Source organism: Penicillium pulvis (genome assembly GCF_028828015.1).
Source record: "Penicillium pulvis strain IBT 33274 chromosome Unknown scaffold_8_segment0_segment0, whole genome shotgun sequence".
NCBI classification, from domain to species: domain Eukaryota; kingdom Fungi; phylum Ascomycota; class Eurotiomycetes; order Eurotiales; family Aspergillaceae; genus Penicillium; species Penicillium pulvis.
The window spans coordinates 1,075,971-1,090,638 of record NW_026643080.1 but is presented as its reverse complement, the minus strand read 5'-3'; the positions used below and the strand labels follow the sequence as shown (position 1 = coordinate 1,090,638).

At 47.4% G+C, this 14,668-nt stretch overlaps 7 protein-coding genes across 7 annotated transcripts; 2 read left to right on the top strand and 5 right to left on the bottom strand.

The window, feature by feature from the left end:
* Positions 1–32: 32 nt before the first annotated feature.
* N7503_009812 (uncharacterized protein) lies at positions 33–725 on the bottom strand (the record flags this gene model as incomplete). Its single annotated transcript, XM_057069358.1, has 3 exons — positions 33–524; positions 577–618; positions 672–725. The coding sequence occupies 3 exons, from the start codon at positions 723–725 to the stop codon at positions 33–35; spliced, it is 588 nt and encodes a 195-aa protein (XP_056915969.1).
* A 1,301-nt stretch (positions 726–2,026) lies between these two features.
* On the bottom strand, positions 2,027–3,037 carry N7503_009811 (Zn(II)2Cys6 transcription factor domain-containing protein; the record flags this gene model as incomplete). Its single annotated transcript, XM_057069357.1, has 2 exons — positions 2,027–2,488; positions 2,546–3,037. The coding sequence occupies 2 exons, from the start codon at positions 3,035–3,037 to the stop codon at positions 2,027–2,029; spliced, it is 954 nt and encodes a 317-aa protein (XP_056915968.1).
* A 2,094-nt stretch (positions 3,038–5,131) lies between these two features.
* N7503_009810 (uncharacterized protein) lies at positions 5,132–5,707 on the top strand (the record flags this gene model as incomplete). The annotated part of the gene is made up of 1 exon (XM_057069356.1): positions 5,132–5,707. One exon carries the CDS (start codon positions 5,132–5,134, stop codon positions 5,705–5,707), a length of 576 nt encoding a protein of 191 aa, XP_056915967.1.
* Positions 5,708–6,750: 1,043 nt separating this feature from the next.
* Positions 6,751–9,218, bottom strand: N7503_009809 (transcription factor domain-containing protein; the record flags this gene model as incomplete). The annotated part of the gene is made up of 7 exons (XM_057069355.1): positions 6,751–6,968; positions 7,041–7,547; positions 7,601–7,866; positions 7,923–8,360; positions 8,411–8,725; positions 8,778–8,884; positions 9,006–9,218. 7 exons carry the CDS (start codon positions 9,216–9,218, stop codon positions 6,751–6,753), a joined length of 2,064 nt encoding a protein of 687 aa, XP_056915966.1.
* A 769-nt stretch (positions 9,219–9,987) lies between these two features.
* On the top strand, positions 9,988–11,409 carry N7503_009808 (uncharacterized protein; the record flags this gene model as incomplete). Its single annotated transcript, XM_057069354.1, has 1 exon — positions 9,988–11,409. One exon carries the CDS (start codon positions 9,988–9,990, stop codon positions 11,407–11,409), a length of 1,422 nt encoding a protein of 473 aa, XP_056915965.1.
* Positions 11,410–11,589: 180 nt separating this feature from the next.
* Positions 11,590–12,144, bottom strand: N7503_009807 (uncharacterized protein; the record flags this gene model as incomplete). The annotated part of the gene is made up of 1 exon (XM_057069353.1): positions 11,590–12,144. One exon carries the CDS (start codon positions 12,142–12,144, stop codon positions 11,590–11,592), a length of 555 nt encoding a protein of 184 aa, XP_056915964.1.
* Positions 12,145–12,239: 95 nt separating this feature from the next.
* Positions 12,240–13,406, bottom strand: N7503_009806 (uncharacterized protein; the record flags this gene model as incomplete). Its single annotated transcript, XM_057069352.1, has 1 exon — positions 12,240–13,406. One exon carries the CDS (start codon positions 13,404–13,406, stop codon positions 12,240–12,242), a length of 1,167 nt encoding a protein of 388 aa, XP_056915963.1.
* Positions 13,407–14,668: the final 1,262 nt, after the last annotated feature.

Sequence of the window (14,668 nt, the reverse complement as noted above, 5' to 3'; positions counted from 1 at the left end):
ACAAGAGGAATGAGGTAGCTGCGATTTTTGATTTAGGCATGGTAATCATAGACCATTCTAGCAGTAACCGGCTTGTCCTTCTGGGAATTCTTCGAAGTAAGAGCGTTGCGAGTGAGGTATCGTTTGCCATTAATCATCTCGAAGCCCCAAAGCACATGCGCAGTCCAATCCATCTTAGTATTGTAGGCAGCCTCATCAATAACTATACTTGAGGAACATCCTTCTTCAAATCCCTGACGAAGCACATCGTCCTTGATATCCGCGGTGTTCATGTATCGCAACTGCATGTTGATATCGCCAAAGATGGGAAGTGACATATCTTGCCCAATTCCGTTCAGAGGGCAGGATGTTTCGCTATTGAACCCACCAGGGTGTACAACCTGCTTCACATACATGGTCGTGACCGAGCCCATGTCAGATGAGGAGTCGGTGCTGCTGGCATCCGACAGTGAAACCGACTGGGTGATATGCAAAGTGAGGCTGGCAAAACGCAGGACCTTCCGGGTAATCCACGGCACACCTTGCTATTTTCGTTCAGTCATCTACGAGTTGGATCTTTTGGGGGAATTCACATACCAAAGCAAATACTCCATCGGGATCATCAGAGAGCTTCCTGTTCTGGGGAAATAGTTAATAGAGTATCTAAGTCCTAGCAAGTAAAGGAGGCGCACCAAGCTCCATGTTCCATCCAAGTTGGTGATATCTTTCGAGATCGGAGCAGCCATAATTTCTCATAAAACTGGTTTGATTGCGACTCGGTGGGTTCCAGTTATTCTTGAGAGGGAAGTCCGGTTCAAATATGAGTATTCAAACTTCCAGTATGCGCAGCACATGTAAGACTTAATCTCGGATTCGGGATCGGGATCGGAATTCACGAGGCTGAAGCTGAATGTTTAATTAATCAGTACGTAGGACTCGGCGGCTTATTGATTCGATTTTAGTTGTGATGCCAATTTGCGAGGGCCACTTCTGTATATGTTAGCATGGATTTCCTGCCGGATAAGGTCTGAACCTGGAAGGCAACCACTAAAGGAGTAGGGGTCAAAGCTCGGAATGAACAGATTCATCTTTTGAGATACGTAAGTCTCTAGTCCTGGAGGCCACTGAAGCACAAGTCTCTTTCGTTATCTAGCCAAGATTTGCCTTATATTTCTATTTTCTTCCATAAATCCAACTTCCAAGATTGGACATCCGTGGATCTGAGCTTTAGCTGTAAATCCAGCCAAAAAGCACACCAAGTGATCAGTAAGCTATATAGCTTGTTAATCTCCACCTTTAATTAGATTCTCTTGTGTTCGGCGCCTATGTTGGACGGATGTCAAACGGCAAAACACTTGTCATCCCACAACCACAGCCCATATGAAGACAGCCCGTAAAATAAGGTATCACACCTAGACTGGATCGCTCACAAGTTTTCGCAAGCAGCTCATTGTCTCCTTCAATGGAATCCCACACTCAATTTGTTCCTGGGTAATGATGTGGTCTCGTACGGACGTCAAGGGGCCACTGGCTAAAACAGACGCAACGGGACCCATACCTCCATCCGTCTCGCTACAAGACATCCCTAAGGCCCGTTCGATTTTGCCCAACATATTAGTGCTTGAGTCAATCAACGCCTGGATTTGAACTGTTAAGTTTCCCTCCAAATGAAATTGGCCGTGCTGAGAGCTTGGCAGCAGTAGGAATGCAGCGGCATCGGCAGGTGGAACAAGAAGAAACAGTTGATAAAGTTGGTTGAAGATAGCACGATAGACCCGAATAAGATGGCAATATGCCGTGAGCATACCCATTGAAGTAGACACATCACATGCTGGCGACAATGAATCTCTCGTTTGATCTGACAATGCTGGATTGCTTGTGTGATGGTCCGAACCATGAGACGATGCAGTAGATTCAATGATCTGCTCCACACCTTGTGAGAGAGGTTTCAGATATTCGAACATGTTCGTTTCTTCGTTTGGAAATTCAATACTGGGTATAAGGTGTAAGGGGTCTTCCGATGCACCAACCCCGGATTGAAGTATCTCTAAGAATTTTGTAGAGTGGTTGAGCATGCGAAAAATGGGGATCTCCAGTTTCCCCCTGAGGAGCTGTCATCATCTCCAAGCAAGGTCGAAGGTTGCAAGATATCAGAGCCAGTCTCCAAAAGCTCTAGATCATCAAGCATCTCTAAGTTGAGCTTAAATAGCCTTTTCCGCACATCGTAGTTGTTCGTGGGACTCCAATCAGCCGTGCTATTTCCTCGTTGTTTCTCGTTCTCAGTTACCGATATGACTGCATCCCAGGAAGCATCCCAATGATTTTCGACTAGAGATGGTGGGCTTGTGTTTAAGGGTATTGGTGGCTGTGAGGGTAGTGAGGATGTAGGACCTGTGTGCGATTTATCTTGGAGATTGAAAGAGAGATCCATCACGAGTGCATGCGAGGCCGGAGGTTGGTGATCCAGGCGATAGTCAGGCTCGAATAGCAAACTGTCAAATGTGGGCTGCTAGAGCTGAATTAGCGATTTATCACCATCAGAGAAAAGATGACGGCAGCTGCTCACCATAGGATAAATGCCAGTAGCCCATGATAGCTGCTGCTCATTCCAGTGATCGAATGGCAATGATGCCTCAGGATAGGTGGAGGCCTGAAACCCCATATCTCCTGAGAAAGGGGGTTGATTCTCAATATTCCAAGGTGAGAAGTCCTCTGGATATTGCCAGCTGTTGTATCTTTGGTCGGGTTTATGGAAGCTTCCAGATGATACGGCCTTCTTCACTTTCGAATTGAATGACTTATGCAAAATAGGTACAGAATGTCGCTCGGAGCTCATGAATCTGGTGTCAGAATCCCCGGGGTAGGAGCAGTGGCCGTTCCTTGACGACAAATAATTTGAAGAAGGATGGTTGATACTTGTCGTACACACGACCTGAGCTTTGAGACATCTTTCGCATGATCTGCCATTCAGATGATCACGTTCACAGCGTAATTTGAATCCGCGACATCGATCACAGGCGGATCTTCGAGATTGTCGATAATTAAGAGCCGGATGCATCTTGATCAAAAGTAAGCGTGAGTCAATGCGTGTTGGGGAATAGTAGTATGGGGATAGTACTGCAAAGGCTTCAGGTATATGTAGGTAACTAGATGTGGCGGAATATGTACCTTCATGACAAGTCATACAAAGTACCAATTTCCGCCATATACTTCATATATGGCCAATTCGAATATGATCTACTTGTAGATTAGACTAAGAGACAGGCCTAGCAGATTTGTAGCCGTGTTTGAAATATAGGGCCACGGCACTGGGTCTCTGAACATGTGTCAACTGTGGGGCAATAACAAATTCTCCGCTTGCTTAAGAACGCGCCTCGTTAAACTTTACATTGAATGAGTGTATTATTCCTTGAAAGAGCACAATTTAGGCAGCGTCCACTTGAGAGCCAGAATAAGCTAGGCAACACGTCAAATATGGATACGCGACACGTATTTTTAATCTATCAGCGTCTGCAAATATAGATCCGTAACCAATCCGTCCCAAAGTATAGGTGGCAATTGTCCGCAAGAACCTATGCTTCAAAACATTGCCCAAAAAGTCGCATGTAATAAGCTCTGGGGTTTAATACACAAGGATAAGGGACTTGCTCAATTCGATAGGAAGCAAAAGCAAAGCCAGTGTTATGGAGAAGACCAATTTAGACCTGTATGACAGGTTCATGTTATCAGGGATACCATGTGAGCTCCTGTATGACAAAAGAGCTTTATTGGCACATTATCGAGAGCCCAAGTGTTTGGTTTGGGAATAGCCGCTGAAGTCGTACATATATCCCAGGCAGACGGAAAATTGAAATCAGAACCAGCCAGGGATACTACTGGAAAGTCTGTTTTGGATTGGCGGTCTTGCTTGAGAGCCCTCTAATATACCCCTACACCGTCGGTTTTGTTCCGAACCAACTGCAACGCTTGAGTCGCACGGCGCCTGTAGCTTTAGTCCGGACGGCAAAATGGATCCATTGAGGACGAAAATAGATCGAGATTCAATACCTCGCCGCACGAGTAAAGCCATGTTTTATCGAATTTATGAGTCCCTGCCGGTGTCAAATCGCCTGCGCGTGTGGAACAGAATATAAGACCCACCACCCTGCCTCTCGTGAAACGGCTGTTGCATCAACTATGCTGTGACACTCATTGATTGGGCCATTTATAACTTTGTACTGTCTATCTGCGTGTGACACGAGTTAGCCATGGCACAAACGTGGGCCTGTAAAATGGTCAGTTTCGTAAAAAAGTTGTCTTTGTACTTCCAACGGTACAAACTCGTTGGAGATGCCGAGACTGGCGTCTTTACATTATCGTTCCTGACTGGATGCTGTATGACAACCTTTTGCCAATGTAGACTTGACAAATTTTGAAAAGACGTCGCATATCGAAGGCTGAAACATATCCAGAACCATTTGTTATTGAATAAGCCCCTTTTGAGTTCACCCAGCAGACGCGAGTTCATGATCAACCCTCTGCTGCAGGAAGGCGAAATGGGGCAAACCTCCTCCAACGTTGATTACGTGCAGTAAAAAGCAAATTATAACGCGATCATATCATAGGCCCAATTATTTACCTATAGCCGTGATACGTAGGGGCTGTGTGCAATCTTTAGTAACAAGTCTTGACACAACTTTCTTGACCTGGAGGGTAGCCGATGATAGAGAAGGGCTTGCGCTAGAATGGATGCTTTCCAGCTGTCATGGCTTAGATTACAGCCAATTTATTAGAACTGAAGTTATATTCCAAATGTTGTGCATAATGACCTGTCCCTGCCCAGGTATGGCCCAAACTATAATCGATCAGGGGTCGGGCCTTTTGGGCACGAGTTCATTTCTAGACTATTGTATTGAATGACTCCACAGGAGGCATAGATTAGCGAAAAGACTTTTCTGAAGTATTCGAGCTATACTTATTACGAACTTGTTCATCCAATTACCATGCACTCGCAGATGCTTCAAGCTGAGGGGGTGTAAGTAAGCCGAGGTCCGCTCAGGTAGAATAGAGGGAAATCGACACTACAGTACTTAGACCTAATTGTTCAGCTAGATATCATGACTGTCATTGTTGTAACTTAAGGATAGAAAAAACCCACCTTGTGGACAACAGTATGAACTTCGATTTACCAGAGGAATTGAAATCCCATCTTCAATCTATAGAATCTTCCATCAATTACACAATCCTTCCCCTCCAGCACTCCGAAGATAACAACCGTCTCTTCGATCACAGACGAGAGCATCACCAAACAGATTGGGACAATGATGGCAATGCGCGTCCGGAGTGGGAAGCGCTCCTAGGCCAGGCTCGCAAATTGAGCGACGAGGCGGGCCTATATCGCTTCGCACTCCCCAAACAATATGGGGGCGAGGAGCACCCCCATATGAACGCTTGGATATCAGCAATTATTCACAACTTAGCCTTGCATCTGACTTATGGAGGCGGACTTGGATTGGCAAACGATTTGCAAAATGAGCATAGCATCGTGGGAAACTTCCCTGATATTTTTATGATCCACCATTTTGGCAGCGAAGAGCAGCGCCGCACGTTGATTCCTGTTCGCCTCCATGGCGAGTTTCGGACAACTTTCGGTCTCACAGAGCCAGACCACGGGAGTGATGCTACTTTTATGTCTACTATAGCTCATCGCGATCGTGGTGGCTTCGAGATTACTGGGATGAAAAAGTAGCAACGGGTGCGCACCATTGTACCCATATCATCATCTTCGCACGCACGTCTGGATCGTCTGGATCGTCTGGATCGACTGGATCTGCCAAGGGCATTACTGCGTTCCTGGTCCCACAGGATACATCTGGTGTCCATATCCTAAGTCATGAATGGACTATGAATATGTCGACGAATCATGCAACGGTTGAGCTGGATCATGTATGGTTACCAGAAACTACCATATTGTGATTCGTGGACAATGGTTTGGCCATCGCTCAGACGTTCTTATATGAGAATCGTGTTCGACAAGCCGCTAGTGCCTGTGGTGCTGCGAGGTTTTGTCTTGGAAAAAGCATCATACGTGCTCACGAACGCAAAATATGGGGATAGGGGAAAATGCTGGCAGATAATCAAGCAATCCAATTCCGGTTGTGGAGCTTATGGATCAGGTGGAAATGCTGCGATTGTTCATACTCAAGACTAGTTGGGAAATGGATTGTATTGTTACTGCAAGCCGGGTATCAGGCAGCAAACTGCCACCATGGGTCGAGATCGAGCACAAGCTGAGTGACTAGGTGTCGATGTGCAACTTATGGGGGAACCGATTATGTTGTCAGGCTGCTGACAGAGCGATTCCGGTCAGTACTGGATACATTCGCGCAGTTCACAGGGAAAAGCTAAGTCAATAGATTCACGATTGGGATGGGTACTCGCGTCATTACCCCTTTGAGCAAATATATCGACATTTTCGACAGTACCGGATCACCGAGGGCGCAGAAGAGATCCAGATGCGTAAAATTGCTGCATATATCTTCGGATTTGTGGGACCAAAGAAAAACCAGCTTGACAACGAGAACAAGTTGAAGGCTAATACATGCTGCTCTAGGCCACCGAATTTAGCTCAAAATGATATCACAGCATATTCGAAACAAGAAGACTTTTATTTGCATGGTATCTCTGGTAAACAAATCGCTGAAAATGACCGTCTATGGTCGATATAAGACAGCAAGGAATATCTGAAGTAGAAGAACATACTAAAAAAAAACACTGTAACTAGATCGAATGTTATAGGATGGGTGGAGCGACTAATGAGTCTGGGATGCCCTCGAAAACCCAATTGAGAGAATCAAAAACTTCAGAGAACCCAGCTTCGTTGAAAAATGCCCCGCTTTCATCGAATTGAGCTGGTAACATTAATGATGGGTCCTCGAGAGATATATCCTGTTGCCGGGTCTGAAGCCCAGGCGCCATGGTGATATCCATATTTGCTGCTGCTGCCGCTGCTGTAAAAAAAAAAAAAAAAAAAAATGTCAACATGGATTGTCCAAACACCGAAGCCTGAATCGGCGACTAACCTTGCATTTCTTCCATGCTCTTCACTGGCCGAAACCGTTGTCGCCAGCGCCATACAGTATCGTATACATGGCTCATGCTCATTCGACAGCGAACCTTTAGTTGAAGGCCGTCTTCACCAGCTGGCTCTGGCCCCGTCGCATTCCACATTTGAGCAAGAATATCGGCGAGGCGAATGGGTCGATCGTGGTCCATGACGCTGATTCGGCGGATGGCTGAGATAGCGCCATTGAATAACAACTTGCCATGGTTGAAGTCAATGTGCCGGTTGAAGCTGCTTTTCAACAGCTTCATCAAGGCAAAGGCAGCGGAAACAATCATTTGAAGGATATAATTTGTTGAATGACCAATGGGTTCGCTCGGGTCCGTTTCAAGGTCGAAAACACGCCCCAAGAACGAAGTTGTTGCGATGAATAGCTTGGCGAGATTGTCGCTCTGTGCGCTGGAGCCCAGGAAAACAAAATAACGGAAGTGCAGCTCGGCGGCACGTAGGTGAATCATGTTGATCGCTTTTGAAATCGTTAGCCGGGGCATGATATACATTCGAGTCACCGAAGCATACCAGAAATATCCTGTCCAAACTCAACTTCCATGTCTCTCAGTTCGCTCTCAAGTATTTGGACGACTACAAGCTTCTCCCTACTGGTAAATTCACCAGGGTCGGGCTTACTACTGTACAGAGATTTGGTCACACGATCACAGAACTTTTCAATGCGCAGTCGAATGGCAAGTTCAGGGGGCAGATGATAATCAGCGTCCTTCAAGGAGCCAGGCTCAAGAGCCCAGTCGTACATTGTGCTAGGAGGTTGACCGTACCCAGTTGCAACGCTTTCATATAATTAGCCAAAGAAATTCTGTTTGTGCTGATTTGGCGGAGTACATACTTCTGAGCGACCATGTTGCAAATGATCCACGTATGTAAGCGATCCTTGAGTGCTTCACCTTGAGCAGCCATCTGGAATGTGGTAAACTCTTCCGCCTGAACTGGGCGGTGCAAGCCCAGCTGCATGGCAATCTGCATCATCAGACCACTTAGCATGAATGTAGCGTCGGTTCGCTGACTTGTTGTGGGGAGAGGCCATGTGCATAAAAGACATAGTGCTTTCACTACTCGATAATCCTGAGGGACATTGGTGATGGTTGACCATAATAGACGGCTGAATGGTCCTGACAATGCACTCAACAGACCTGGATCAGATGGCGATCGTCGACTAGCCACACAGACAATAGTCCATGCTAGCAAAGGACAACGACCAAGATAGACTTCAGGCGGCTTTGGCAAATTAAGAAGCGGAAGAAATGGTTGATAATATTTGAAGTATCTTGGCAGAAAAGTTAGCTTGATATCACAGCACATCCATAGGATACATACTGTTCAAACAGTCGCGCAACGCGAGCTCTTGACAGGGTAACATCTTCGAGTCTCCATGGTGTGTTTTCGTCCTGTGAAAGGATGGAGCCAGATCTCTGCATCGTGAGAGGCGTTGACATCGAAGGGTGAGTCTCTATTGGAACGGATACCGGGCGTGACCGATCCATAGCAGAAGATTCGCGTCGGCGGAAACCTTCTTCTGAAGCTTGTGACATCTCATCGCCCGTATGGTGTTCACCAGCCTGCTCATGTTCAGTATTAGGTTTAAGCTGGCGACGAAGATCTGCGATTTCCTTCTCCATTTCCGCATTGCGTCTAGGTATTGTTCAGTAAAATTCCTAGTTGAGGAGGTCAGACGACAACTTACCTTCGCTTGGAGATGCGTTTAAAGGATTGTTCAACTTTGCAATCAATCCCGAGCCTGCGGCAGCGTGAGCATGCCGCAGCAGGAGTTTGCACGATGTCACATCGTAGCTGTTTATGGTCGCAACGGCGTCAGTATGATACCAGCGCGGTGTCTTGTACAGGAAACGATGTGGGCACGTCTTTTTAGGCGAGTGGAACGGGGGGTCCGGAGAATGGACATGTGGCTCACCTTCTGTTGTTTACACTCATTACAGGCCTTTCGGCTTCCACCTCGGCGCTTGCCCGTGACAGGCGGGGTCTTCTCCATCTCGCCTGATTCCGGGCTTCTCTGCATGAAATTAACGGCCGGGGTCGGGCGGGGAAGACTGGGGGACCGAAAGTCGCCTTGGGGAATCAAAGGTAGCCCATTCGGGGCCAGCAAATTCCGATAGTCTAAGTCCATTAGGATCGGCCTTCGTTCGCCCGATATAAAACCCCATCGAACGTGAGCTGTTTGCTCGTGATGTCTATCTGCCGGAAATCGGAGAAATCAACGCAGGTGAGGAGACTTTGAAAGGGGGCAACACCCAAGGATTCGTCGTGGTGGGGCCGCTTTCTGGTTGATGATTGATGGAATCAACGGAGCGGCAGTCGGCAGTTAATGCTGAGTCATCACGGAGCGTGAGATGTAGCCCAAGATCTCAGGCAGAAAGGCAACAGGGCAACAAGGCAGAAAGGTCAGTTTTCCCAAAGCTACATTATCGATGTGCTCCTACAAAGTAACATGTCTGATCTTCCTTTGAACATGCAGGTATTTCCAATATCCTGTTTGCATGTACTGCACATATGCTGCAAAAACAGATCGCTTTACATGGCTTTCCCACTCCTCATGTCCCAGCTTTCAAGTTCATACGCATGATGTGCCAAGTGTACAGCGTACTGGTTTTTGCTTTATAGTGAGGCTATTATTACTCGCTATGGATCAAACATCCCTGATCGCCTTGCTGTAGCCAATGATCGGACAAAGGGCGGCCATGCTGGCATGATCGAGTGGATCGAGTGGATCAATCCTGAAAAATGAGGGGAAATCAAGGGATCCGCACATATGATACGCCCTGAGACTGTTGCGACCGGAATACAGGATTTGGCCCGCACCTGGGATCTTTTTTGTCTTTCCTCTCTTGTGAGAGAACGGACCGTTCTTCCCGGCAATTTTCTTCACACAATCGAAAATGGCTCGAGTGTTGGCGTTGCTTGCGCTCGCCCTTGGCGCAGGCGCTTATCAGCAACCGTTGTCATTCGACGAGGCCGAACAGCTCAGTAAGCTTCGCAGTGCGATCAAGAATGTCGTCGTGCTTGTACAAGAAAACCTCTCGTTTGACCACTTTGCTGGTGGTCTTACATACAATAGCAGCATCGATGGCTTAGTGAACCGAAAATACTGCAACCCAGCAAACGTATCTATACCCGACACCTCCCGCCAAGTTTGCGCAGCCAACACCGCACAGAATATCGCTGCAGATGATCCCAATCACAGCGTTTCCGGCATCAACATGCAACTTTTTGGATCATATCACCCTCCCGCGCTCGCTGAATCTTCCATGAATGGTTTTATCACCGAGCAACGAGTTTCCTACCGACTGGAACGCTTGGAGAAACAGCTGGAATTGGACAGACCCGGGAGACCTGCAAAAATACAACATGATGAAACACGAGGAATGTCACCAGAAATGATCGATATACTCGAGCGTGAACGTGCAGCTGAAGTCATCGATTATTTCACACCTGAGCATATCCCTGTTTTCAATGCGATCGCAGAAAATTATGTTCTCTTTGACCGGTGGTTCGCTGCCGTACCCGGGCCTACCAACCCCAACAGAGCATATCTCACATCGGGTACCTCTTTCGGGCATGGGAGAAACGATGAAGCATTCCTTCGATCAGAAATGCCACAACGATCAATTTTTCAACAACTATCGGAGAAGGGAATGAGCTGGACCAACTACGAGGAATCAACAAGGTCCAGTCCTGCATTTTTGCCCGATGCAATGTTTTACGAATGGACCGCAAAATCCATCACAAGCAAGACAAGCGTCAAACCTATTGAACAATTTTATCAAGATGCCGCCAACGGTGAATTGCCGCAGTTCACCTGGATCAACCCCGAGTGCTGTCATTACACTTCAATGCACCCGCCTTCCCCCATCAATATGGGTGAGAACTACATCAAGAGCATATATGAAGCACTAAGGAATTCACCTCAGTGGAACGAGACACTGTTCATTTTGACGTGGGACGAACATGGTGGATTTGCGGATCATGTGTCCCCTCCGATGCAAGTGCCCGCCGGTGACAGCCTGACATACACCGAAAAAGCTGCTGACGGCGGCGACTACACATTTCACTTCGATCGTCTGGGTGTCCGTGTTCCTACAGTTCTCATATCTCCTTGGGTTGGAAAGGGTCTCATTCAAAACAAGCCGGATGGAGATAGTGACTTTACCCACACTTCCATTCTGAAAACCCTTTCTGAGCTTTGGGACTTGGACATCCTCACACCTCGGGTAGAATGGTCGCCTTCCTTCAAGCATTTGATTACAAGTGAATACCGGGATGATACACCGGAGTGGCTTCCCGAGGCAGCAGACTTTTAAAGACATGGTCATACTGGCGTCAAAGTATCATTATGCAAAATATTTATATATTAACTTCTATCAAAATAGGGGGTATTCAATATGGTATCTCAAAATCAAACAGTAAGGAGAACAAAGACCCGGTGTCCAGGATTAAACTTTTGGTGATTCGATAGTCAATTTGACTTGAGCGTGCAAGTCTCACTTGCGGCCGAAGCCAAAGAATCTCGATGCGCGGCTTTTTGCTGGCTTCGACTGCTGTGTGATAGCTGAGTTGCGCGTGTTCACGCGATCAATATCGAAGGGATTCGCTTCATATGTCTCGACACGCTCCAGCGACGAACGAGAGGACATCGACTCATTGTCCACTGACATCCTCGCTGGCTCTACAGCCTGTTTCTCTTCCAAGCTTGCATCCGCGATGACTTCGGTCTCCTTCGTCTCGCTCGTTTCGTGAGCCTTCCGGTTCAATGCACGCATGAAGTCATCTGCCTCAGCAGCGTACTTGCACTTGCGCCGGATGGCAGGTCCATAGCGGTAGAAAATGAATGGGAATGGGACACAGGCTAGTGAAAGGAAGGCGGGCACGCACGATGCCCAGTGGATTCCCAGATTATTGTACATGTATGTCGTGAAGAGAGGGAATCCGGCACCGAAGCATGATCGGATGATCGAATTGGCGGCAAGAACAGATGCGGCGTAGATCGTGTACGCATCGATGAGATAGTTCATGACTCCCAAGAAAACGAATACCATGCCGAAGCCGAAGGGCGCCGTGGCGATCACACAGACAATCCAGGGGATAGACGGGTAGTTTGTCCATGCAAACCAAAACAGGCCGATGGGAATAGCTATACCGCCGAGCATGGTTGGCGGTAGACGTGCCTCAGGGGGGCGAATCCGTTGTGTTTTTTGTGAATGCGGACGTAGCGTTTGTTGTCGTACATGTTCAGACCAACGGCAATCATCATTCCGATCATCACAGAGAGGAAGGGCAAGCTGCCAACTCCCTCACTCCACCCTCTGATCTCCTGGAAGACAATTGGGAAGGCATCGAAGAGCATATAGAGTGTGCCGTACACGATCGCCATGTAAAGAGAGAGCAAAAACACAATTGGCTCGGCGAATAGGAGAATCCATGGTCGTTTAAGAGCAGTGCCAAATGCATCCCGGGCAGAAACCTTCCCGCGATCAATATCCATTCTGCTGCGATAGACTTTTCCAGTCAATTTAGATAAGCTCTCCGCTCTCTTACGGAGCAAAACGGGGGCGTAAGTCTCTGGAACGATTAGACTTCCCAACATCCAAATCAGACCTGTGAAGACAGCCAAGAATCCCTGCACCCATCGCCAACCGGCATTTTCGCTCAAGAAACCTCCAATAACAGGTCCGAGGGTAGGTCCAAGGAATGGTGCTCCAGCAAAGAGACTCGTGGCCAATCCACGCTTCTCGGCAGGAAAGATATCAGCAATAACACCACCCGCGTTGGTGAAAGGAGATGAACCAAAGGAACCAGCAAAGAAACGGAGAATAATGAGAGAATATGCATTCTGAGCGCCTGCTGCGCCAGCGCAAAATGCAGAGAGTGCGAAGAAGGTGATCAGAAAGACGATCTGACGTCCAACAAGCTCACTCATGGGTGCCCAGAGCAGGGGGCCGACAGCAAATCCCAAGACGAACAAGCTCACTCCCAGAGTTGCGACTTCTTCGCCAACAAGCAAATCTGTAAGCACTTCATTAATTCCACCAGCATATGCCGAGGACGATAGTGAGACTGCGAGTGTAGCAAATGCCACCAAGATTGTATAAGTCCATTTTAGGCCGGAGGAAAATTCCATAGGATTGCGAGGATCATTGGGAATCCACTCGACAACATAGGGCGACTCTTCGGTCCCTGCGCCAGCGTAAGGATAGTCGATTACTTCGGGTGTGCAAACACCCTGGTCGGTCAAGATGCGCCAATAGGGGATGTGTTGTGGTCTTGGCGCTTCGGGAGAGCCTTTCTCCGCTGAAGACATGTTGCAAGGCGATCGATTGTTGAACTGGTGCAGCACTTACCAGAGTGCCGTCTGGTGGGGAGGTTCGTTCTTTTTAAATCAGTTTGCATGATCGAACAATCAGGCGCAAATCAGCCCATTGCCTGACCAATATTTTACAAATTTCACATACTGTATCAGCTGAACTGCATGGGTAAACAAATACACATCTTCATTTGCTAAATCAGGATATCGCGCCCCACTAGGTGGGGTGGGTATGCCGTATTTCCGAACCCATGATAACAATCGGTTGTAGTATCGGCAAGCCGATCGATCGGATCTCTGCGCAGGATGACTGCCGTGTGCCTCGGCGTTGGCAGACGTGTATGGTACAGATGTGTGACGGACCCACCTCGGGTTGATCTCTGGCCAGGTGCCGATGTACTCTATATTTTAAAAGATACCGACAGCCCTGGAAACTAAGTTGCAAATTCAAAATGGTTACGCGTACCCTCGATACTTGGCTGATGAGAATTCGCCCAAGCCTAACAGTGCTCTACCCATGTGGTCATATATTTAACGCCTGTCATTTTTAGCACGTGTTGCTGCCGTTATCTCAATGTCAACAAACCTGGGTATCTACAATTGTTTCATAAATGGGACTACAGATGATTTTTCAATAATGCCTGCCCAGCTATCTAGGCCTAATTAAGATATGTCACCAGACGTTCTGCGAATGGAAACATAATCAAAGTTCAAATATCATGACAACGGAATATATTACGTGGTGACAACACAGTGTAGATTCTACGCTAGCTAGGTCGGACGAATAAGTCGTGCTTGGCAAAACAGGAACGTGAAAAAGGGGGGAAGTGCAAAGGGGCCGATTTCCTGAGTGCGGTTGAAATCAAAAATATCCAGAGATGCTTGTCAAGATGAGCCGTCGCCCTATTCCACTCAATACTGCAACAAACTCGTTTGTCGGAATCGACGGAAGCCTGAACCCTTTGAAGCGCGTCTAAAAGGATGGTGGTAGGATGTTTCCAATTCTCCCCTATGATGACTTTTATATGGATCTCGATGGAATTTTCAATTGAGGAAAAGGGGAACATTGAAAATGGCTGATATTGGAACTAGTGGAATGAGTCTGCCCTGAAGTACAATAGTCATGTATGTATCCACAACCTCCGAACTCGGGTCAGACTTAACCTTGGAAGGGATAGTCCTCATGGTGGGCCTGCTCTAGCATGCTGGGAATAAAAGGTGTCAGAGCATGATTCCAAGGAATGATTGAAAACGCAAAG